We start from the raw sequence: 25,074 nt of genomic DNA on the forward strand, positions 1-25,074 counted from the left end.
CACACAGAGTCTACTGGGGTCTGGATTGGGGTCGATTCCTGGAATTGCTATCAGGGAAGAACTGGCTGCACAAACAGGCCTCTCAGAGTCTGGAACTCAGATATGGTTTCATAACCAAAGAGCTCGGCACTGTGGCCAGAGCTGTACACTTGTGAATTCCCTGGCAGAAGGCCCCAAGTCGGAGACCTCACATGACTGTGTGACAAGGCAAGGCAACTTGTGCATGGCCCCTAGCAGTGGGGTCACTTCCCTCCTTCCAGTTCTTTCAGCAACAACCAGCTCTTCTTCCACCTCACACATGCTTTGGTTCTCGGGTTCCCCCTGGGGTCGGAGTGAGCCAGGCACCAAGGGTCATGATGCTCCAGCCACCAGGCTGTGCTGGGAGGAGAGATATCTCTCCACCTCTTCTGACACTTAGGAGTCACATGTCAACAGGCCCAGCTCTAGGAGGGGCGCTCTTACATCCTCTGACTCCTTTCCAGCCCCCACACCAAGGAAGATGCCAGGATGACAAGGACAGTGACACATGGCCTGGCAGTACTGCCCTGTAAGGACTCTACACAGCCCCAACCTGGCAATCCTAAGCACCAGTTGCAGGGAACTGGTCAGCAAGACACATCTCACTTTATGCGGTGGTGGCACAAGGGGCCCCAAGGAGTGATGTCAAATGGCCAGCTGGAGCAGGGGCACCTCAGCAGCCCACAGAGCCTGCACACTCCTGGACATCCCTGTGGCACCAGCGGGCACCACCAGCTGCAGAGCCATCTCAGCCACTCGAGCAACCGCACAGCTGTCTGCAAAACCCATCCTTTTAGGTCAATGCCTGTCAATCGTATAGTTTCAGAAAAAGACACAAGCCTGCCTGAATCCAAGTCCACAGGAAAAGGTCCCTCCACCACTTGAACCACTTCTCAGTGAGGAAGAATTTGATGCTCTGCCTGATGTGATGCAGACCTCACCAGGGTGTTAGCTTTGGGAGGAGCAAGGCCTCCTTCTCACCTCCACCATCCAGGCCACTTTCCTGGACACAGAATCAATGTGATACCAAGAAGGACAAACAATGCACACACTGTGTTTGGCAGCAAGACCAATGCGAGAAAAAGCACCAAACACTTAGAAACCCAAAGGGAGCATTTTGACTCGGTCTTGTGGGAGGCGCTTGACTTCTGCTCTCACTTAATGGCCTATATGATTGTTGCAAAGCTCTCTACTGCCCCTGGAAGGCATCACGGGCACCAGGCCATGGATGCCTTCACTGCATCCTGAAGAACCAAAGCATTTTTATAGCAAACATCACCTACTCCCTGCAATCCTCACCGCTTGGGCAGTCTGGACTATACAGGAACTGGAACCAAACCAAACCAGGGTGAGGACACTAGGTCTAAGGGGTACATCTCCACACTTCTTTCCTTCTGGCAAGTTCCGAAGTCACACCTGAAAGCAGGTAGATGTCTAGAATGTAGGGGGATGCTGTATTTTCTTGTTCTGTGAGTTGATAACAAGGAGTTTTTAATCTCAGCTCTGAGAGTTGGAAATGGGAATTGGAAGTCACTTCACTACCCACCTCTTGGGAACTGATTCCACAAGTTTATATCCATAATCCCGAGTAGGCTTCATGACCAGTTTTCCCTCTGAACATTGAAATGTAGAGAAAACGACAGGAGAAGTTAGAATAGCAACTCCCTTAGATCATTGAACAAAGCATATGAATGTTACTCTTCTCACATTGTTAGCATTTCTGTATGTTAACCTGTACTTCTACCCATCAAGCTGCCCTTTTTATTATAAATAAATGTCAAGTTTAAATAAATCTGAAGTAAGATTATTTTTATTTTCATATTCCAAAATGACACTTCAGAACTTTATAAAAAATTCCAGGCCAAGCAAAATAAAGACTGCGCCTAATTTCCTCTTTCCCATATAGCTGAAGCTGTATTTTCTAGACATTTTAGTCCATATCCATCAAGAAAAAAATTCTGGGACAAATATTGGAGCCTTTAATGCTGATTCTTTGCATCTTAATTAATGGTTGCCCATGACCTGGAACACCAACTATTGCACTTCTGGCATTATTCGAGGGTGGCTGTGATTCAATTAATTGAAATTTTTTGCTGTGGCTAAAGAAAATGTGAAATGAGATATTTATTACCATGGATACGTGGTTTTTATTTACAGTCATAAGAAAGAAATTCGACATTAGTACGGGAACCACAACATCTTCTAAAGACAGGATGTCAGAAATACTTGACAGAATACTTTTAAGGTGTATTATGTGTGTGTGTGGTGTGTGTGTGTGTGTGTGTGTGTGTGTGTATTTTTATTAATCATAAAAATGCTCATTTTACAAAAACCTTTTACTGAGTTGTGAAAAAAATAAACAGCTTCATGAAGTCCATTAAACAATTGCTAATCAAATAATCCAATCAATAATTTGGATGCTCCAAATGGAATGATACCTGAGTTTGACAGTAGCTTATAGAGCTAAATTATATTTTGGCTTAGTTTTCACATTCAGGGAAACTCATGTGATAATTGGTAGGTGTGCAAATATACTGGCACTTTAGATTCTTATTTTATAAGGAAAAATACATTAGGAAATTCTATTTGTCCTGTCAAATGAAATAAATAAGAGCAAGTCAATGGCATGCTTAAGTACCAAACGATGCCTGTTCTTAGGTATAAAGTTTTCTTTTCTGAAGAAAAATAATACGTAGAAAAAAGAGCTTTTTGTGTTTGTTTTTTTTTTTAAGAAGGCTGCCTTTTATGATACTCTGACAATGTTCTTTACTGATATTAACTGACTCAAATACAGTAAATTGTTACATGTGCTAGTCTCACATGGCTCTTTTCAGGCAATAATATTAAAATCAGTACAGGCTAATATTTATTTCCTGATAATGTAGCAATGTGCTAAGTGTTTTATGTACTTTATATGTTAGTCTGCTCAAGCTGTTATAAGAAAAATACCATGGACTAGGTGGCTTATAAACAACAGAAATTTGTATCTCAATGTTTTGGAAGCTAGGAAGTCCAAGATCAAGGCGCCAGCAAATTCAGTGCCCAGGGAGGCCTGGCTTCCTGATTCATGGACTATCTTCCTGCTTTGTCCTCACATGCCAGAAGGGGTCAAGGGATCTCATATGGTTTGGTTCTGTGTCCCCACCCAAATCTCATCTTGAATTGTAGTTCCCATAATCCCCACATGCCGTCGGAGGGACCCAGTGGGAAGTAATTTATCATGGGGGCGGTTACCCTCATGCTGTTCTCATGATAATGAGTGAGTTCTCACAAGATCTGATGGTTTTACAAGGGGCTTTTCCCTCTTTGCTCAGCACTTCTCCTTCCTGCCATCATGTGAAGAAGGACATGTTTGCTTTCCCCTTCCTCCATGATTGTAAGTTTTGTGAGGCCTCCCCAGCCCTGCTGAATTGTGAGCCAATTAAACCTCTTTCCTTTATAAATTACCCAGTCTTGGGTATGTCTTTATTAGCAGAGTGAGAACAGAGTAATACAGGATCTCTCTGGGATCTCCTTTCTAAGGGCACTAGTCTCATTCATGAAGGCAATGCCCTCATGATCTAATCACCTTCCAAATAACTCACCTCCAAATACCATCACACTGGGGATTAGGTTTCAACATATAATTTTTGCAAGCATATATATATTCAGTCAATAGCACTGTATCATATTTAATTTTTATAATAAACCTGTGGAGCCTTAGAAGAAACCTAACTCAACTATCTCACCTGGAGTGAAATTTTAAATAGGACAGCCAAAGAGCCCTGCTCCCAATTCAATGTCATTTCCCAGACCTGTACAGGTTGTGGCAGAACTCGTGGATTTGAGAAATTTGGTGATCAGTTTCAGCAATATGGAAACAAACTATAACAGGACTGATACAGGGTTTTTTTTTTTTCAGAAGCGAATCTGAATGAAATTGTTAATATTGACTAACTTTTCAGAAAAATCTGCTTTTTAAAAAAAAGAAAAGGTAAATACAGTAATCCCTCCTGATCTGAGGTTTCTCTTTCCATGGCTTCAGTTACCCACAGTCAACCACAGTCCAAAAATATTACATGGAAAATTCCAGAAATAAATAATTCATAAATTTTAAGCTGCACGCTGTTCTGGACAGCGTGGTGAAACCTTGTCCCCTCCCACACCATCCTGCCTGGATTGTGAATTTTCCTTTTTACCAGCTTATCCACGCTGTCTACACAACCCACCTGTTAGTCACTTAGCCCTCGTGGTTATCAAATAGACTGTCCAAGTATCACAGTGCTTGTGTTCAGGTCACCCTAATTTTATATTTTAATGCCCTAAAGTGCAAAAGTAGTGATACCAGCCATTTGGAAATGCCAAAGATAAGTTGTAAAGTGCTTCCTTTCAGTGAAAAGGTGAATGTTCTCCACTTAATAAGGAAAGAAAAAAAATTGTATGCCGAGGTTGCTAAGATCTTCAGTAAGAACGAATCTTCTATTCATTTGTGAAATCATGGAGAAGGAAAAAGAAATTTGTGCTAGTTTTGCTGTCTCATGTCAAACTGCAAAAGTTATGGCCATAGTACGTGATAAGTGCTTAGTTAAGATGGAAAAGGCATTACATTGTGGGTGGAAGACATGAACAGAAATGTCTTCCAACTGACAGCAGTTGGGTTCGATACTATCCTTGATTTCAGGCATCCATTGGGGGTCTTAGAACATGTTCCCTGAGGATAAAGAGGACAACTGTACCAGTTATGCTGTTTAGGAAAATAATTTTCTTAATAATGATATTGATAATTAGTGGGATGTGTGCATTTTATTTCTCCAAAAGATTACAAACTTATTTTTGATATTTTTTCTTCTGATTTTTTTCATAAAGCTACAGAGATAACCGGATGTATCTTAGAAAGACTGATTTCATTTTGTTTTTTAGATCTTTCACTGCTTTCCAGTATCAGTCTTTACTAACACAAGTAATCATCATTAACAAAGGGAGAAAGTGGAGAAACTAAAAGAATAAAGAAAGTGTAAAAGTTGGTAACCTATTAAAATTAGAACTAAAAACTCAATCTCATCAAAATATTTCTCTTTCTACACAAATGCTCTTTCTATCAAAAAATATTTTTCTGTAGTTTTACATAATTAAAGGGCCACATTACCGACCTATTAAAAACGCAACATCGGCCGGGCGCGGTGGCTCACGCCTGTAATCCCAGCACTTTGGGAGGCCGAGGCGGGTGGATCACGAGGTCAGGAGATCGAGACCATCCTGGCTAACACGGTGAAACCCCGTCTCTACTAAAAATACTAAAAATTAGCCGGGCGTGGTGGCGGGCGCCTGTAGTCCCAGCTACTCGGGAGGCTGAGGCAGGAGAATGGCGTGAACCCAGGAGGCGGAGCTGGCAGTGAGCCGAGATCGCGCCACTGCACTCCAGCCTGGGCGACAGAGCGAGACTCCGTCTCAAAAAAAAAAAATAAAAAAATAAAAAAATAAAAACGCAACATCCAAATATTCTGATATTCTACCATGGAATAACTGAATAGATGAAGGAAATTGAAAAGTGCTTGATTTGATTACTTCGAAACATCAAGCAACAATGAGCAATTATTTTGAACAACAGCTCCCAGTGGGAATTGGCTTTTCCTTGGCCCTCATTGCGTTCTTGTGCCCATTGTTTATAATTACACAAGCGCACTGTGACGGTGCCGTCGTTAAATTAGAAATGGGGCATCTTTGACAACTGCAGTAAAACTCGACAAAAGACGAATGTGATTTTTTTCTGCTTCCCTTCTTCTTTCACATATTTAAACATGTATTAATTAACTTGTTCTGGCAAGTGTTTAGTAAACATCGAACAAGGGCATTTCTTTAGTGGTATAATTAAAATTCTCTTTTAAATGTTTTGCGTGATATTTTATGTGCAGTTTGACTCTAGTAAACAGAGGTTCTAATTAAAGTTTTTAAATTAAGGCAATCAAAATTGATAAAACATCCAGCATCCCATTCAAACACATTGTCTTCCTGTCTAGAGCAAGTTTAATTTGACGGTCAGTTAACACGAACCTGAATTAGTGAAGATGTCCACACCTTCACAAGCCCCCTTCTGTCTTATTAATAGTTAGTCTCAGGGAAGAAACCTTTTGGTGTTGCAGTATCCCTTTAAGTTATTATACACAATTTATTACATTAATTATTCTAAGTTATTATACCAAGATATTATGAGAAGCATCTGATTTACATTATGAATTCTCTGCAAATAAACTTACATAAAACACATTGAATGAACAAAGCTATCCAAACAGCAAGTGGAGCTCTGATTATTTCTTTCCATTATAACTTGGCATAAAGGGTTACACCTCTGTAAATACTGCTATCCTTTTGGGGGAGAAGTGTCATGGTAGTGTTTCAACGCTAACAGGCAAGTATCTGAAGAATCACTATCCCTTTTTGCTGTGTGTGTGTGTGTGTGTGTGTGTGTGTGTGTGTGTGTGTCTGTGTGTGTGTGTGTGTGTGTGTTTAGTGGGAAAGGTGAAGAGAGACAGAAAAGAATTCATCTGGCCTGTAATGCATTGATTGACCTGAAGTGAAAGATATTTTCAGGGAAACTTTAAATTCCCCATCTTTAAATTATTCATACATTTTTTCATTTTAGTGATGTTGTAAACAACTCCAAAAAGCAAAGCTTTAAATACAAGAACGGTCGGTAAATAATGAGTGATTTACTGGCTGTCAGGATTACTGATGTCTCAAATGATCTTTTTTAATTAGTGGGGATTAAAACAGATTCCTCCCCATCACTTTCTTCAGACCTTGGGGTCCGTAACTGAGCTGGCCAAGGGTGGGAACAGAAAGGCATTCCCTCTGGCTCCGAACTTAGAATTGGAGCTTGCCACCCAGAGGTAAGAACCACTTGTGCTTTTGTAAAAGAAAGAGCAAAATAAAGTGTAACTCCGACTCCATGGAGAGCTTGCCTAATTCTGGGATTTTCTTAGCAAGCCCTCGTGGCCCTTACACTAAGCCATCTTTCCAACCTGGCTGTCTTTTGTTTTTGTTTTTTAGTAATAAAGGTGATATATTGGTCTTCATCCAACACTCCTGTATTTCTTAATCTTTGGAGTTTGGAAGAAAAAGGAAGATGCTATTTATCAGGTGCCTCCCCTGAGACCCCAAAACTTTACTATTCCTGATTTAAAGAAGAGGAAATTGGAACACATTGTATCAAGTTACTTGCCAATGTCTCATAGCTAATAAGTATGATACTGGGATAAAAATTGGTAAACTGGCCGCCTCTGTGCTTGTAAACACACTGCTATTCTATCCCTGGGTATGAGCACATCGGCCCTAATTTTATACATGAGAAACAAGAGCTGAGAGAGGTGGAATAGCTTGTCTGAGATCACAAGAGAAGAAAGAGAGTAAGATCTAAACCCCAGCTCTTCTAAATACCACTATCACGACTTTCGACAGTAATTTTCCTTGTAGTTATTCTGCACATCCATGCCTTTTCAAACCAAACATTCAAAAGAACTTGGACCTTTGCTTAATGGTTCAAGGTCATTTTTATGAATATCAGTGTGCTGTATTTGTAACACGGTGATACCTCCGAGTGCTGTGAAGTATTCGCATGTTTGTTTGTTTGTTTGTTTTGAGACAGAGTCTTGCTCTGTCGTCCAGCTGGACTGCTGTGGCGCGATCTCGGCTCACTGCAAGCTCCGCCTCCCGGGTTCACGCCATTCTCCTGCCTCAGCCTCCAGAGTAGCTGGGACTACAGGTGCCCGCCACCATGCTCTGCTAATTTTTTTGTATTTTTAGTAGAGATGGGGTTTCACCGTGTTAGCCGGGATGATCCCTATCTCCTGACCTCGTGATCCACCCGTCTCAGCCTCCCAAAGTGCTAGGATTACAGGCGTGAGCCACCGCGCCTGGCCACATGTTCGTTTTTATAGTCATTAGTCATATCTTCAATTCACGCATTTAGTCATTCTTACATTCAGCCATGCACGCATTCATCTATACATTCGCTTATTTTACAAATGTTTGTCTGGTGTTACTATGTGCCAGGCACTGTTCTTGGCACCGGGATGTAGGACTTCATCACTCTCCCAAGACCAGCCCCTGACTTGTTTTGTTCTGTGCTCAGTTCTTCTGCCTGCCTTTTGTAGCTACTCTGTCTGTGCCTTTCAGCTACCCCCTCCCGCTAATGTTGATACTCCAGCCTCCAGCACTCACTCATCCCTTCAATTTGTGGGGGATTTAAAAACCTGATGATAAATTTTTTCAAATTTTGTCTGAAATGAGAGTAAATACAACCTAGATGCTGTTTCCATGAGCAAAATACAAATGACATTGTGGATATTACAGCTAAGAAGGAGCCTCTAGGTTAGTTGGGTTTTATCCAAGTTCTGCCACTCACTAGCTATGTACTCTGGGCAAAGTATTCAGTCCCTCTAAGTCTGTGTTTCTTATCTCTCTGAAAGAGAGGATAAGAAAATGGTCCCCATCATGGAGTGTAAATTAGTTCAACCATTGTGGAAGACAGTGTGGCAATTCCTCAAGGATCTAGAACTAGAAATACCATTTGACCCAGCAATCTCATTTATAGGTATATACCCAAATGATTATAAATTATTCTACTATAAAGACACATGCACACACATGTTTACTGCGGCACTGTTCACAATAGCAAAAACTTGAAACCAACCCAAATGCCCATCAGTGATAGACTGGATAAAGAAAATGTGGCACATATACACCATAGAATGCTATGCAGCCATAAAAAAGGATGAGTTCATGTCCTTTGCAGGGACATGGATGACGCTGGAAATCATCATTCTCAGCAAACTAACACAAGAACAGAAAACCAAACACCGCCTGTTCTCACCCATAAGTGGGAGTTGAACAATGGGAACACATGGACACAGGGAAGGGAACATCACACCCCGGGGCCTGTTGGTGGGTGAGGGGCTAGGGGAGGGATAGCACTAGGAGAAATACCTAATGTAGATGACAGATTGATGGGTGCAACAAACCACCATGGCATGTGTATATCTATGAAACAAACCTGCATGTTCTGCACGTGTACCCCAGAACTTAAAGTATAATTAAAAAAAAAAAAAGAAAAGAAAATGGTCCCCATTACAAAGGATTGTTGCAAGACTTACATGTGTGTAGAGCATTTATCCCATTACCTGGCACATTTGTTTGCGGCTCTTAGTTAGCTTGTAAGTTTTGTAACAACTCTTTTTACCTCTTGGAGACCTCCATTGGTGTTATTTTTTAGGGAATTCATGAAGACTCAATTCTAAGGCCACAACTAGATTGAGCACTTGTCATGTGGGCAGCAGCCTGGCACGCACCCCCTTAGAGTGCATTCAGAGTGAGGGCACCCTAGTCTGATGCATGAATTGGGATCTGGCTTTATTACATACTCACTGCATGACCATGGACAAGCTATTTGACCTAAGTTTCAGTTTCTTATCTGCAGAAATCGGAAGAATGTTATCCAACTCTCAGGATTGTCACAAGAATTCACGAAAGCACCTTTGTGATGTGCTTAGCAAGGTGCCTAGCACATAACAAGTTCAGGGGTAGAATATAGCAATGTTAACCAGTATTATTATTTACGAATTAGACATCATGTAATTGATAAAAGACGTACATATATCATCCAAAATTAATTAAACATCTCTACTCTTTGTAACACTTTATGCAAGTATTAGCCTCTAAAAATCATCTATGATATGCCAAGTTCACGATTACTTAATGGTAAACTGAACCATGTGATTGCTTTTGCAATTTAATCAAGTTAAATCTGTTTTGGACTTGCCATCCTCACTAAGATACCTTCATCTCCTGCAGGCCCAGAGCTGCCAGCCAATACTCTCTGGCTGCCCTTTCACTGAGCTGTTAAAAGAAGAGCTAGCTCATAGAAATCATCCATGCTAATTTGTAAGAGGGTTTTGACATCTCCCGGTCTTGTTTAAGCTTCATTGTCTTCCATGGCCATGTGTCTAAAAGAATTAATGTAGCTGCCAGAGAACCTAACATATAAGCGGAGAATAATATGAAACTCAGTCTTTTCTACAATTCTGCAACCTAAACCTATAGTTTGCTACAGAAATGTTTAAATTCATACCATGAAGAGCTAATTAAAAGTATAAAAATGCTTTCTCTTCTTCTTTGTTCGCATGAGTAAATCTTTTGGGAAAAGACAGGGTCCACGTGCCCAAAGGGCCCTCAAGAGCCAGGCAAGGTGCTTAAAGGAATGAAGCAAGCAGGTCTAGGAAAACCCCAGTGGAAGGGAGGTGGCAAATGGCATTTGAACATAAGGCCCCAGCAGGGGAGCACAGGAAGGACAGTGGGGACCGTGGCAGCCCGGGAAGCCCTTGCACTGCTGTGGGAGCAGCTCCCTCCGCTCCAGAAATAAAGGCCACCAGAACTTTCGAGGTTTCAAGTTAATCCACAAATGAGGATCTATTGATTCCTTGAAGAGTAGCAACTGACTTAAGCTTCTTAATTGTAGAATAAAAGGCATAACAAAAAATGCACAAGAGGCAAAATGTGGCCCGAGGATGGCCTATATGTGTCGTCTGCTAAGATCTTTGGCAGTTTAAGTAGCTGTAGCCATCTTCATGTTCATAAGTAAGACCTCACATGAATTCATTCATTTTTATGCTCACAGCTATCCTATGAGGTAGGTACTATTAATGTCATCCCATTTTACAGGTAAAGAAACTGAGACACAAATTGGTCCCCTCTTTGTCCAGCCAGCGTTGTGCGGGGCTGAGATTCTCACCTTGACATGTGGCATGCCGGAGTCTGCTCTTCATCATATTCTCATATTTAAATAGTTTAGTAGTTCTCACAATTAAATAGTTTGGACTTTGCCCCCACATGTGGTAGAAGAACTTTGTCTTTATGCTCTGATTTACGTTTTGATCCATTTTGTTTTCTGTTCCAAGTGAGTATTTCACTTCAGCCCCCCACTACGTACAAAATGCCATTTTATGTGCTGTAACACATTGGATTTTATCTTTATTAATGCAATGTGTGGAATATGATTTCAGAACAAGGGCAATCCTGTTAAAATCGCTTCATCTGGAAATACATCAGTTTGCAAACAGATTGGCATATTATCCACAAATATAAACATTTACAAAAATATATATCAGGCATCATTTGGTGGCTTTTGCCATAATGATTCATTGGCACAAGAGAAGTGCTTCATGGTTAGAGGTGCCAAAGCTGTTTGACACATTTCAGTGGAGTTCATTACACACACGAAACGGAACCAATTTTACTCAACAGTGACTTTGACATTTACAGAAAGATGAAATGGAGGTTTAGAAATGAAGACTTCATGTGAAATCCCTACCAAAACTTTTAAATTGGTTCTATCCTTATGTTACCACTTCTAGAAGATCAGCCATGCTCTATAGACATATTTTTATTCACAGCAGGTGGCCACCTATTCAAAACAAAGTTTCTTGGGTTATCGGGAAATTGATCTTGAGCAAGCTTAATTGGCTGTAAAACTCTTCTCTCAGAATAAATACCACATTTTTTTTTTTAAGATGTACTTGTAGGAAGGCATGTTTCCCTTTGGCTTCACTCTGTTTAATTCATCTTCCTTATTTTTTCATTCTGTTTCCTTAATTTTCTGAGCTTTCATGGATTAAGTACCATCTTCATCCTCATTGCCCACAAAGACAGGGCAGGACTCTTGAGATTTCAGGCTCAGAGTTGTAATGCAGTAAGAGAGATGTTAAAAAGTCATAAATAACCAGCTGTTTTCTACTTCCTTAATGATATAATGCAAGAAAATGTACCAAAAAGTAATAAGGTATTTATGATACTTATGCTAAAAAGAGTTCTATATTTATGGGTTAGGAAGAGTTAAGTGTAGATCATCCAATGGGGTAGGATGACCTAAGTATAGACCACATTTACAGAAATGTAAAGTACTATGCTACAGTATGTGTATGCAACACCATTTATCTGAAGAAACAATTCATAATAGGTTGTAAAACATTCTCTTACTATGGTAACTGGTTAAAGTATATTAATAACGTTGCTTTACTGAATGCTTATTGTGCTTTCAATGCCAAAGTTAAGGCTCCGCATACTAAAGAACAAATGTGCTTGGTTTAATTTGTAAGTCTAGATAGCATTATAGTAATATTGCACTGATTAGAATTAATCAACAACACCAGAACAAGTCTATGTCAAGTCTAAATTTTAAAACTTGAACGTAATTATATTGCTTTCAAATCTGTCTTATATTTACTTAGTCTGCAAATAGTGTAATAAAATCAGTATCTCAAAACCAGATAATACATTTGAGTCATTCAAACTGCTATCAAACATGTCACCAGAGAAGCAATTCAATCAATAAAAAAATTTCTAATTAGCATATTAATTATTTGCGAATAAAAGTTGATTCCAAAGTACACTAGGGAACTTGAGGACATGCTAGTTTGTCTTCTCATTCTATATATCCCTATGAAATATTTTTGCACTATTAATTTCCAATAATCTAGGGAAAAAGATTTTGCTAATCAAAAGAAAACGTCAGCCCAGCCTTTGCATTAATTATCACATATTCTATCTTGATAGGACTTGAATTAATAAGGCCCAGGCTCCTCCAAAATGGCACGTATTAAATAAAATCTGGACTTGACCATGCACTCTTGTGGATATTGAAGTACATATGCATATTGGCTGCCAGGCAAATAAATGTTCAAAGTATGCAATTACCAAAGCTATGTGGGCCTTGCCCCACTATCCATAAACATCTCAGTTACCTTCTAGTCATCAATAAAACAGGGTTCTGCAAAGATTCAAACTAGTTTTCTTGACCACCAACCACTTTTGCATATCAAATTTCCGAGCATACAAACGATTCCCTATAGAAAATAGAAAGTTCCTCACAAAAAACTAAGATCCCAACAAAAAGAAAAGAAGAGACAGAGTCTTTTAAGCAGCCTTTTACGTCCACTGCTAAACTGTCATTAGACTATAATTAGGTAGTTCACGCTTTATTTTTATAGAGTTGTTCATGTTTCTAATTGATTGGCTCCTAATGCTAAGAGGGAATGGAGGGTAGGGTGAGGGCAGAAAAAAGGTTCAATATCTACTTCGTTTTGCTTTTCCTCCCTCCCACCATCTAGTCTTCAGGTATTTTGTGATTGAATAACCCTGCCTGCTATTTTAAGTTCAGTATCTGAGCATGCCCTTACTTCTTTCCCCTTTCCATTTACTTCCTGACATCTACAAAATGAGCCACCACATCTGATTGCCACTTACCACGTGGTTCCCCTCTACTTTGCCTGCTCTGAAATCAACGTTTCCCACAGTTCTCAAAGTTGCGCTGCTTCCGGGCCATTGTCTTCCTTTGTTTGAACGTATGACTGTTCTGCACCGTAAGAATCCTGTTTTTTGCATTTAGGGGCATGCTTGCAGCATACTAATTTTTTTCCCATTTACGGTTTTTCAGGTTAAGTAAAATCTAAAATTTGGAAATTGTTTTAGTTCATTTTCTATTGCTTATAACAGAATGCCTGAAACTGGATAATTTATAAAGAAAAGGATTTTATTTCTTAAAGTTATAGAAACTAAGTGCAAGGTCGAGGTGCCACATCTGGTGAGGACCTTCTTACTGGTGGGGACTCTCTGCATAGTATCACATGGTGAGGGGGCTCAGCATGCTAACATATGATTCAGGTCTCTCTTCTTCTTTTTTTTTTTTTTTTCAGACAGAGTTTTGCTTTTGTCGCCCAGGCTGGAGTGCAATAGCACGATCTCTGCTCACTGCAACCTCCGCATCCTGGGTTCCAGCTCCTCCTGCCTCAGCCTCCTGAGTAGCTGGGACTACAGGCACCTGCCACCATGCCCAGCTAATTTTTGTTTTTTTGGGTTTTTTTTTTTTTGGTAGAGACGGGGTTTCACCATGTTAGCCAGGCTGGTCTCGAACTCCTGACCTCAGGTGATCCACCCACCTCGGCCTCCCAAAGTGCTGGAATTACAGGCATGAGCCACTGCACTTGGCCTCTCTTCCTCTTCTTATAAAGCCACCAGTCCCACTCTCATGATAACCCATTAATCCATTAATCCATGAACAAGTTAATCCATTCATGAGGGCAGAAAGAACCCTCACGATCCAACCATGTTTTAAAATCCCCAGCTCTTAATACTGCCACATGGGGGATTAATTTCAACATGAGTTTTGGAGGGGCAGATATTCAAACCATAGCAGATATCATTCATTTTAACTTATCAAATTCTTTTCTGATATAACATTAGAATAATATCAGTATGTTAATTACCTGTACCATTTTTACAGGGGCAAAATTACTAAGTTAAAGCTAGTTCTGATTTTCTTTCACCTGAATAAAGATGACTTTTAAAACCTTAATGTAATAAAACGGAAAGAAGAAAATATAGATTCTGTGAATGAGTCCATCCTCCAGTGAACTTTCTTTTGGCCCATATTCTTCTCCTTCATGCAAACAGTGGTGACAAGTCACACAGTATCTCTGCCTTCCCTGTTTCTATACCACTACTGTTAAATGCTGAATTGAAGTCCACACAAAAGAAAACAATTAGTATATAAATTACTTTAGATTTTTCAAGTGCTTCTATTCTTTAATTTTCAGAAAATGTTGACTTGCTTAGAGATGTTTTCTGATCAATAAACTATCTTCTGCAGATGTTTGCAATGTATTGTAGATGGATTCTATACATGCAATACAAATGAGAATAACAACAATAATTAGTGATTAGAATACCTAATACTTATTAATACCTTACCAAATGCCAGGCACTGTTCTAAATGGTTTGCATGTAATGCCTCATTTAATCCTTATAACACCCTATGAGGTGGATAGTATCATTATCCCATTTACAGAATAAAGAAACTGAGGTACGCTGAAATGAAACCATTTTCCCAGGTTCACAGAGACTAATGTTGCAGACCCTAGCACTGATGATCATAACCACTATGCAATCCTGCCTATTAAGAAATAGTAAATGAGAATTGCTAAGTTATATATTCAACAGTTTAAAGGGGTTTTTTAAAAAAACTATAGAATTTCACAGAGAAATCTATCCCTCTAAAAAACTAACATCAAATATGAGTTTGAGCATATTGATCATAGTAATTCAATTACATATATTAAGTTTTTAGCAAGGATGCACCCTGTCAGGTTGATACAAAAAGAACTGGGTTGTAGCAAAATTAGATGTTGCAGCCTACTTGGAAATACTACTTAAATTTTTATCACTTAAAAGCTCATTACCAACTAAGAAAAAGAATGAAATGCTTGACATTTTGGTATCTGTGATATTAAAAAGAACTAATATTTAATATCCAAGTGGCAACAGCTTGTAGAGTTTGCACACAACACCCACAGGGATCGATTTTTCTCTAAAACGGCCTTCAGGAGTCTGCCTTTTAAACAGCTGACACCTCCATTCTCTGCATCCCTCTTTCCTGCCAGCACCATGGGGTGCTCACAGAGTGCAGCAGCAGACGTGTAATTCTTCACTGCAGGATTTGTCTTTGCAAATAATGGAGAATGAGGGAAATTAAGAAAAATGTAATTTCCACAGAATCGACCTCAGTGTAATCTCTGCTACTAAAAATGAATAGATGTCTTTAGAGGGCTTTTCTCCATATGCACTCTCCGTCCCCTTTATATACCATCTATGAGGAGAGAGAAGAATCATTCGTACCTAATTGATCGTCAGTCATTCCACCCCTGTACCAAGGCTGCATTATGACAAGTATACTGTTGCCTGGCATTTTTCCAGTATGGCTAATTGTCACAGTACTAATTTACTTACCTGTGGAATATTCAACTTCCCCAGCCTGCTGTCAAGAAGATGCATAATAATGGAATAAAGGATTTAAAATGCCGAATACTATAAAATATTTCACTTATCTTTCAATAGAAGGCTTTGACTAAGCCACGTATTAGGTGGCTATAATTACTCATTGCTGGAGTGTAAAACAAACAAAAACCTTGTCACATATACATTTACCTGGTAGAATGACAAGAATCAAGTGAACCAATCTTTTCTGATGTAGAGAAAAAAATACTAATCAGATTACCTAAAACATGTTCTTGATCTGCATGGTTTAGAGTAAATGTACCAGTTCAATTACTATTATGTTCCGAATTACAAAACACTTCCTTGTTGTTGTTGTTGTTGTTGTTGTTGTTGTTGTTGTTGTTAGTATTATTTAAGACAATGGTTTTTTTTCTTTTTTTTTTTTGAGATGGAGTCTCACTCTGTCATCCAGGCTGGAGTGCAGTGGTGCGATCTCGGCTCACTGCAAGCTCTGCCTCCTGGGTTCACGCCATTCTCCTGCCTCAGCCTCCCAAGTAGCTGGGACTACAGGTGCCCGCCACCACGCCCAGCTAATTTTTAGTAGACATGGGGTTTCATTATGTTAGCCAGGATGGTCTCGATCTCCTGACCTCGTGATCTGCCCACCTCGGCCTCCCAAATTTGCTGGGATTACAGGCATGAGCCACTGTGCCTGGCAAGACAATGTTTTTTCTATATCAAATAGTAAGACAAAGGAGTAATTTACTGTTTTTTTCGCCCAAAAATGTGGCAAAGTTTCTAAAGGAGATACAGGCATATATGGCTTTAATTGCATAAACTAGTAAACCAGTTTGGGACATCTATACCAAACAATCTGGCCACCAGGATTTTTTTAATGGTAGATTGCGTTTTTGAAAATTAATATTTCCCATGGAAAATTATCACTCAAAAGTATAACAGCTGACTTTTTTGTTACAGTTTGTTACAGTTCTTACAGTTGATGGCCCTTACTGTGGTACTTAGATACGTTTGACACATCTGTGAAAATTACCTAGCAACTGTGCAACTGTAATTTTTGTTATAACAAATGTCATTGTAGTTTTACCAGTTTTAACAAATATGCTTGATTGTTTGTGATACAGGCAAAAATTTATAGATAAAGTTTAGGATTTCCTAAGGAAATTTGAATAGAATCGCTCATTTAATTCTTACAGTCTATTAAATACAAATTCTATAGGTTGCTTAATCACCCATCCTATAGTATTATTAGGTCCTCTAAGGAAAAAAAAAAAGTTTTCTGGTCAAGTCTGGGAAATGCTGGATTAAATATGTATAGGCTTATCTTTATTGTTGCAAAATACCACTTTAAAAAACTTTATTTCAGGCACTTTGATATGCTAATCTGCACTCCGAAAAGAAGGTGTATGGTCTTTTCCAACCTTATTTGACCCAAAGGTCCTATCACAGCTCATCTCTGAAGCCAAGAGTCTGCAGAGCTGGCTCTGCCTGACTCACGCCTGGCACATCGCAGGGATTCAATATATTTTAGCAAAATTTCAACATTATCCACTTTCAATTGAATTCAAATGGTCTGTGATATACTTTGCCTTAAACTTGTTCATGAGGATAAATATGCAAATAGAATCAGAAACACAAACTCATTTTTTCTACCAGATCTCAGCCCACATATTCCAAGGTAAAAGAGTAGCGCAATAATCCGTTCTGGCACATTGACCTATGGCAACACTATTCCTTAAAATAGGATTTTTAAGCGGTAGAAAAGGAGAAAGAAAACAACAGCTTCCTACCCAGCACATGCCTTCCATTTAGCATGTCTGGAAGACCGTCTCCTTCGTTTCAAAATTGATAGCCAACTTTTTTTGTTGTTTTGCTATTCAAATTTCTGTCCTCTTTTTTCCCAGCCTATTTGCTCTAACACTGAATTTTAAGCATCTCTAAAAATGCTTGTTATGTTATTATTCTTTCCAGATATCCTCTGAGAGCCAAGCAAAGAACATTAAGGAAGGAAGGAGGAATGAGGCTGGATACGGTGCAGTGAAAAAGGCACTTCCAAGAGTGGGGCACTCACTACGCAGAGACTCGACGGTGCCATCAGCATGAGAACTTACCGCTACTTCTTGCTGCTCTTTTGGGTGGGCCAGCCCTACCCAACTCTCTCAACTCCACTGTCAAAGAGGACTAGTGGTTTCCCAGCAAAGAAAAGGGCCCTGGAGCTCTCTGGAAACAGCAAAAACGAGCTGAACCGTTCAAAAAGGAGCTGGATGTGGAATCAGTTCTTTCTCCTGGAGGAATACACAGGATCTGATTATCAGTATGTGGGCAAGGTAGGTTTCCTTTGAGTGCTTTGACATTCTGGGTTTAAAGCCTGAAGAAGTTACTTCTAATAAATAGACGGGGAGGATGTGTACTATTCCCCAATATAGTAAGAATTGTTGCTTAACTGGTAAGACATTTTTTTTCCACTTGAGTAGTTTCAGAAAGAAGACTGTAGCAAAAAAGCTGAGAAATGTTAGCCCTGCAACAAAGAGAGAGAAAATGCTCCAGTTGAAAGTGAAACACCCACAACCATCCGCATAGGATTATCATAAATCCTTTAATTTTTACTGTAGCTTAAAAAATGTGGTCTGGCTATTCTATGAAGTAGGGTGTATTAAAAATCGGAATGGAGAGATTAAGCTGTAAGGAAAGGAAGGCTCCTTTTTCTCTCATTCTAAAAGCAAATGTTCTGAGCTATAGTCCTTTGGCCAAGTTCAAAGTAACCACTTCTTAACTCTGCTACCTATAGCACCATCCATTCTCTGGCCAAATGGAGCCCTTTGCTGTCAAAACCCACCACTGCCTTAGATTTGGCAGCTGCTGCTGCTGCTACTGTTTAGTCTTATCTCAAATAGTTGGCAAAAAACAGGTATTTCAAAATCTTTTGATTTAACTGTGGCAAAATTTGTAAAAGAGAAAAATGCTTATGTAAAGGTACTCTTTCCAAATATCATCTGACCATTTTATTGACTCCAGAAAGTAAAGTGAGGAGGCATCACTTATTATAGCCCTCACAGATTCTGGAGCTGAGTCAGGGAAACAGCTTGGTTAGCCTGTCATCGTGAGTTTCGTTGGAATTTTATCATCAGCTCCATCCTTGTTGCAGAATATCTGCATACTGAAAAGATGTCAAAGAAAAAACCAGGGTTACAGGTTTGTACTTTGTAGGTCCTGTGCCTCATAAGGTAATGATGATTTTTTAAAAATCATTGTCACACATCCCTTCATAAACAAACTGATAATGAACATAAAAAGATACATGAGAAAATGCATTCATTTATGATTACAGCTATGATTTTAAGACATCTATATTAGGATATCATGCAAAAAACATACACTTTGCAGATTCCAAAGGCTGCATGTTCACACTTCAATCTGTGATCAAATATCCCTGAATAACCATATGTAAATATTCTCTTTAAGTATTTACCACCGTAAATGAAGGAAAGCCATCCACGGCTTGGGCTGACGTAACCAGGAAGTATTCCAATGATGTGAATTATTAATGTAGAATAAAGTAAGAGAGGAAGTATTCAGTGAAGGGGTGAACGTCAACACAGATCCCCAAGGATCTAGCCATGTATTTGCTGTGAAATTCACACTCTGTGTGACTACTAAAGACAGTTCAGCTACTCGTACTTCACTCCATTTCCTTTGTGAAATTTGAAGAACACTAGGTGAATCAGGTGATGGTTGTAAAAAATAATCATCATCTTAAAATCTTTAAAGCACTTTTTACAACACAAATAGCATTGTTGCCATAGAAGATTAAGTTTTAAAAAGTGCTTTATCTAAATGATGGTTCCCCTTTTTCCTTTCCAGTTTTCCTCTCCAATTGTGATGCCATTTTACATCTATAATACCACATATTCTTAAAAAAAAAAAAAGCGGGGGGGCAGGTTATTTCAGGATACTAGAAACAGCAGTGGCTAAAACCTCGTAAGAATCAGTTTTACAATTATAATTGTGAGAATATTGCCATGGGGAAAAGTTACAAGCTGTGGACTCGAACAGATCCGAGAATGCGTCACTGTGCTGCCAGTTGCCAATTATGTGACCTAGGACAGGTTGTTAACCTTTCTGGGGTTTCGTTTCTTCGTCTAGAAAGTGCATGCAGCAATGCCTACCTGGTGGAGTTGCAGTAAAGTGATAAAGGCACTAGTGACAGGGACAAAGTAGGTGCATACAGAAGTTACTATTATTGGTAAAAATCCATTGTATATGTTCTACTAAATCCATGTGCAACACATTGAAGTGGCATATTGACTTTCATATCACTGCAGAAGTAAACTGAGGTAATTAACAAAGCTCAGTGGAAAATATACAGAATCATGGCAAAATCTCTTTACAACCACAGCTTTGACTGGATTCGTTGGATTTGGATATTTTATGGGCAGCTAGATAAATTTCCCTCCCTCTTCATCACCTGTCCTTCCCTGCTGCCCCTCCTTCTCCTCCTTGTAGTTATAACACATGAGATATTTGCCGGAAAAAAAAATCAAGGGCAACAATTGAATTTGGCAAAGTTGCCTCATGGCTGTATCAGACACGTGTTAGAGGTTTTGAGCTGTTGATATGGCATTTCCTCAAATTCCTCTTTGAAGTTATATGATATAAACAGATGAAACAATTAGACTAGTATTTTTTACCACAATTAAAAATAATAGAAAAAAATACATTTTTAAAAAAGATAAAGGAGAGAGTTGCCCCTCATTTGTGACCACAAGTTGGTCCACCTTTAATTTATCTGGAATAAAAGAGATACCTGATGCGATTATCCAGCTCCACTAGGTCAGGAAACTTTTGGCAGGAAAAAACGATTAGACCAGAGCAGAGGTTCCAAAACTTTCTTGGTTCACAGAGCCCTTAGGCTCAAAGAAATACCTTATAGTGCCATGTATTAAATAGTTAGACTCAAACAACTTAATAAGAATTTTTGTTCTGACAACTTAATAATTATTTGAAAAAATAATACACATAAATTGACAAAAAAAATTATTTCACTCTTAACCACACTTACAAATGGTATGTGTGCATCTCTTGAGCACGGCACAATTTCTCAGTCAGATCGAACACAGCCCTCTCATTTCCTTTTCCACTTTGATTTTTGCACTGTAATTGCTTTTTATCACAGCCACTATGGAAAACCCAGCTTTATAAATATAAATCATTGAAAGGAATGCAGCACCACCTACTGTTGAAACTGTGAACTACCTTGAGCTAGTAATTCGCAAGGGGTCTGCAGAGGTCACGTGCTGCTTATTTCCCTCCTTTTCCTTCCTTTTTTTTGTTTTATTTTTTTTTTTCTTCTTTTTTGAGCTGGGGTCTTGCTCTGTCACCCAGGTTTAAGTTCAGCAGCGCAGTCTCCGCTTACTGCAGCCTCGACTTCCTGGGCTCAAGATGTCCTCCTGCCCCAGCTCCCAACTAGCTGAGACTACAGACATGAACCACCACACCAGGCTATCCCTGAAAATTTTTAAATATTTCCTGGTCAGCTCCCCCCTGCGACCCAGGTTGCCTCAGTGCATACTCTGGGAACCACTAGAATAGTTCGCTTGACATATAAAGGTGTACCAAGGCTAATAGAACCTTTAATCATGCTATTCAAGCAGATTACTACTAAATAAAAATCACTCAGAGCCTATCGTGGGTACCTAACACTCAAAAGATCTATCTGTATGTGGAAGGATAGAAGCATTAACTGAGGAAAAGTAATGCTGTTGAGAAAATAACACTTAAAATAGAAGAAAGAAATATTTACCTTATAAACATCTGTTTGTCTTTGTATTGGTTTGAAATTATGATGACACAAATTAATTTGTGGTAAGTCATCGTAGGATGGTGGAGTGAGGAAAACGAGAGTAAGTGAGGGAAACAAAAGGCTTTCAGGTATAGAAGGGAGGAAAAAAGAGAGGGTCATGGGTGGCAGTGGGGTTCACAACAGCCAATGACAAGAATAGACAAGATGGTGCTTTACAACTGAAGCACAAGCAACTGCAGTGAGACCTTCCTCCTCTGTCTTAACCTTCCTCAGCCTTCCACTGCATTCTGTTGCCAGTGAGATGAATGCAGAGACACGGACAAGACAAGGTGGGGAGGAATAGTGGAGAAAGCCCATTATAGCTGAAATATTGACAAACCAAATTCTGATTTATAAGAAAATGTCAACATCCACTCACTTAAAATGGTAGTGGCAGGGACAGGTAACAGGATAGGAAGAAATAAGTGGTCCTGTGTCGGGTAAGTTTCTGAGTTCGTGAGTTTAAGATATAAAAATGGGATGTGATTGTTTTCTAAACCACATCTCCATTTGGGGGCTGCTTGGAGCTGCTTTAGCTTGAGTGGCATCTGTGGCACCTGGGAACTTGTTAGGAAGGCAGAGTCTCGGGCCCCACCTCCAATCTGAATGAATCAGAAATCTGCATTTTAACAAGATCCCCAGGTGAATCGTACGCATGTTAAAATTTGAGAAGTGCTGCTTTTAAAAATACCTTCCCTGGGTCTCACCTCCCCAGAAATTCTGATTTAGTTGGTTTTTAATTATTTATGATTCTAACATGTTGCCAAATTTGGGAACCACTGTCCTAGGAGGATGTTACTGCCAATCGTGATAACAGAATGTGGCAAGTTCAGTGATAAATTGGGCATCCACAAAGTGTTATCAAAATAAAAAGGAGAAGAGCCAACCAGGCTCTGGGGCTCAGCAGAGCTTCCTAGGTGTTTGAACCCCATCTAAAGACAGAGCCGGTGTTAGCTTATACTGCAGAGGGAGAATTGCCAGGACCTCCCAATTAATCAGATGAAGAAGCCAAAGGTCCGAAAGCTGGAGTTCAAAGAGTGAGAGATTTAGAGATTGAACAACCAGCAGAGTGAATGAGTCCTAACACTGACACAGAAAACAAAGAGGTACATATTTTCTTGTCAGCGGCTAAAGAAAAGAGTATTTTATTTTTGTACAAAATCCACTTGGGTTATCTTTGGCTTATGTAAACTTAATATAATAGAAAAATAGAGGGAAGCCTTATAATTCCACATTTTCAGAGATCCCTGTAACTCTCTAGCCTGTTTTATGTAACATAGCAATTTCTTGACGATGATTGGTATATAGTCTAAGATTACATTCCATAAGAAAAAAAGAGCACAGGTAGACGTAGATACAGATTAGATTTTGAAGACATAGGCATTCATTAATACAAAGATGAATTTACTTAAAATACCAGAATTATGCCTAACTTTAGGCAGAAGATTTGCACAGTACCATTCAACAGCTACAGCAACACTTAATTCCCATCTGCTCCATTTTATCTTCCACAATGTTCTTTAACCCCTCCTTCCACACAATGTATACATAAGACCAGCCTCCACTAACGCATTCGAGGTGCTTCTACTTTTAGTAACATGCCAGAAGATCTGTTTTTATGGAATTTAATAAACTGTATACTTTCAAAGGTATTTTCTGATGGAAGTTGGTGTTGGTTTTGGGGGGACAATTTTCAAAAAAATTGATAGGCTGTATTTTTTTAAAAATATTATGAAAATGTGGGTTCTATTTGAGGCCTTAATGTACAGGCTTTCCCAATATGCCTTTATCCTCAGTCTTTAAAATTAACGTCTACCCAATTCAATGAAGCCACTCTTCTCAAGATAATTAGACAGTAACGTTTTAACGGACCATAAAAATAAAAGTTGTCAGCCATACACACCTTTAAAATTAGAAATGAGCAATTATTTGTTACTATAATTACATGATCCAAATTAGTAAACATGAAGCAATATTTTATCCGTTCTGAAAGGTTACTTAAAAGATGCCATCGTTGAAATGTTGCTTTTTTAAATTCTTACACTAATTTTTTTTTCCTAAAAAGAGCATAAGCTGAAGAATAGAAACCTCCTGGCACTAATTCCATGCGTGATTCAGCGAGTCTCTGAACCACTTGTTGCTTCATATAGCAATGTCCGATGAAAGCATCGTCATAGCTGATATTTTCTGAGCATTACTTTGTTCTAAACCCTGTCCTAAGTGCTTCAAGTGGGTTATCTCATTGGATCCTCGCAGTAACCCTAATGCATGGGTATTGTTTCCATACAGATGAGTAAACTAAGGCTCAGAGCAGTCAAGTATTTCAGGCCATTGTCTCACACTGCTAAGACCCCGACAGACGATACTGCCTGACCACCTAGCTACTCAGTTACATACCCTCACCTGTATGTCCACTTTGCAAAGCCATTTTGAAGCACAAGTGAAAAAAACCCGGAACATGCGTTGGTGTTCAATGATTGCATTCTACGCAATACCACAAATACTTATTGAGAATCTATTGTGTGAAACCCAAAGGTAGAGAAAAAAAAATTTTTTTTAAAGGCTACTTTTAAAGAGCTGCACGAATGTCTGCCTTATTGTTATGCACATTCCTTTTACTTTTTAATTTCCAGAACACATTAGTGGTATTCAAAATAGTTATTACATGTGAGCATTTTAAAAGTAGATATGCAATTAGTGATCTTTCTGGTCATTGTGATTTTTTTTTAAGCGTCTTTTTCTTTCCCTTGATAACCCTCTCTAAACTTCCGTTCTTGTTCAATGACCTGCAATAATCTTTTCTCCCTGAATCAGGGCAAGTGCCTTGGGCACATCTCTCTTCTTCATCATTTAAATTTAATGCTCAGCCATTTAACTAACATTTTTATGTTTCTATGAGTTAGCATATTTAAGAGAAAGTGCATGCATACACTTGCTCATTGGATATACTTCTTAGAAAATATTTCTAGAAGTAACTTCTCAACAGCCATTATTGGCAATAATCCTCATTTGTTTCCACTGAAAGTGAAACCAACTGATTTCACTTTCTTAATGACAAAAGTTTCAATCTGCTATTTAATACTAAGAAAACGTCTTGTATAGCAGCAATTTTCTGGCTCTTAAACTTCCCTCTGTGCACAGTAGCTCATGTGGAAAGCAGAAAAGTTAGAATGTCTGGCCTTGATCATAAACCCAAGGCAACTCTTACCCTGGCCAGCCGCACAGCAGAGTAATAGAGAAAGTCTCACAAGGAACCGATCCCAGATCCTCCAGCTTCCATTTCATCATGCCTGTAGAATCCTAGAGCCTCCTGCTTGAATTTAGTTTGTTGAACAAAATGGAGGGATCGAGCTGGGCACGTGGCTTACGCCTGTAATCCCAGCACTTTGGGAGGCCGAGGC

At 39.2% G+C, this 25,074-nt stretch overlaps 1 protein-coding gene across 2 annotated transcripts in view; it reads left to right on the forward strand.

Annotated features, from left to right (window-relative positions):
- Positions 1–25,074, forward strand: part of CDH6 (cadherin 6) — a 136,347-nt gene that overhangs the window by 56,846 nt on the left and 54,427 nt on the right. For both annotated transcript variants that reach the window (XM_019013674.4, XM_004058997.5), the window contains exon 2: positions 17,806–18,161. In XM_019013674.4, the coding sequence (XP_018869219.1) occupies positions 17,934–18,161 (228 nt within the window). In that variant the 5' untranslated portion in view covers positions 17,806–17,933. The remainder of the gene's footprint in view (positions 1–17,805; positions 18,162–25,074) is intronic.

Source organism: Gorilla gorilla, chromosome 19 (genome assembly GCF_029281585.2).
Source record: "Gorilla gorilla gorilla isolate KB3781 chromosome 19, NHGRI_mGorGor1-v2.1_pri, whole genome shotgun sequence".
NCBI classification, from domain to species: Eukaryota; Metazoa; Chordata; class Mammalia; order Primates; family Hominidae; genus Gorilla; species Gorilla gorilla.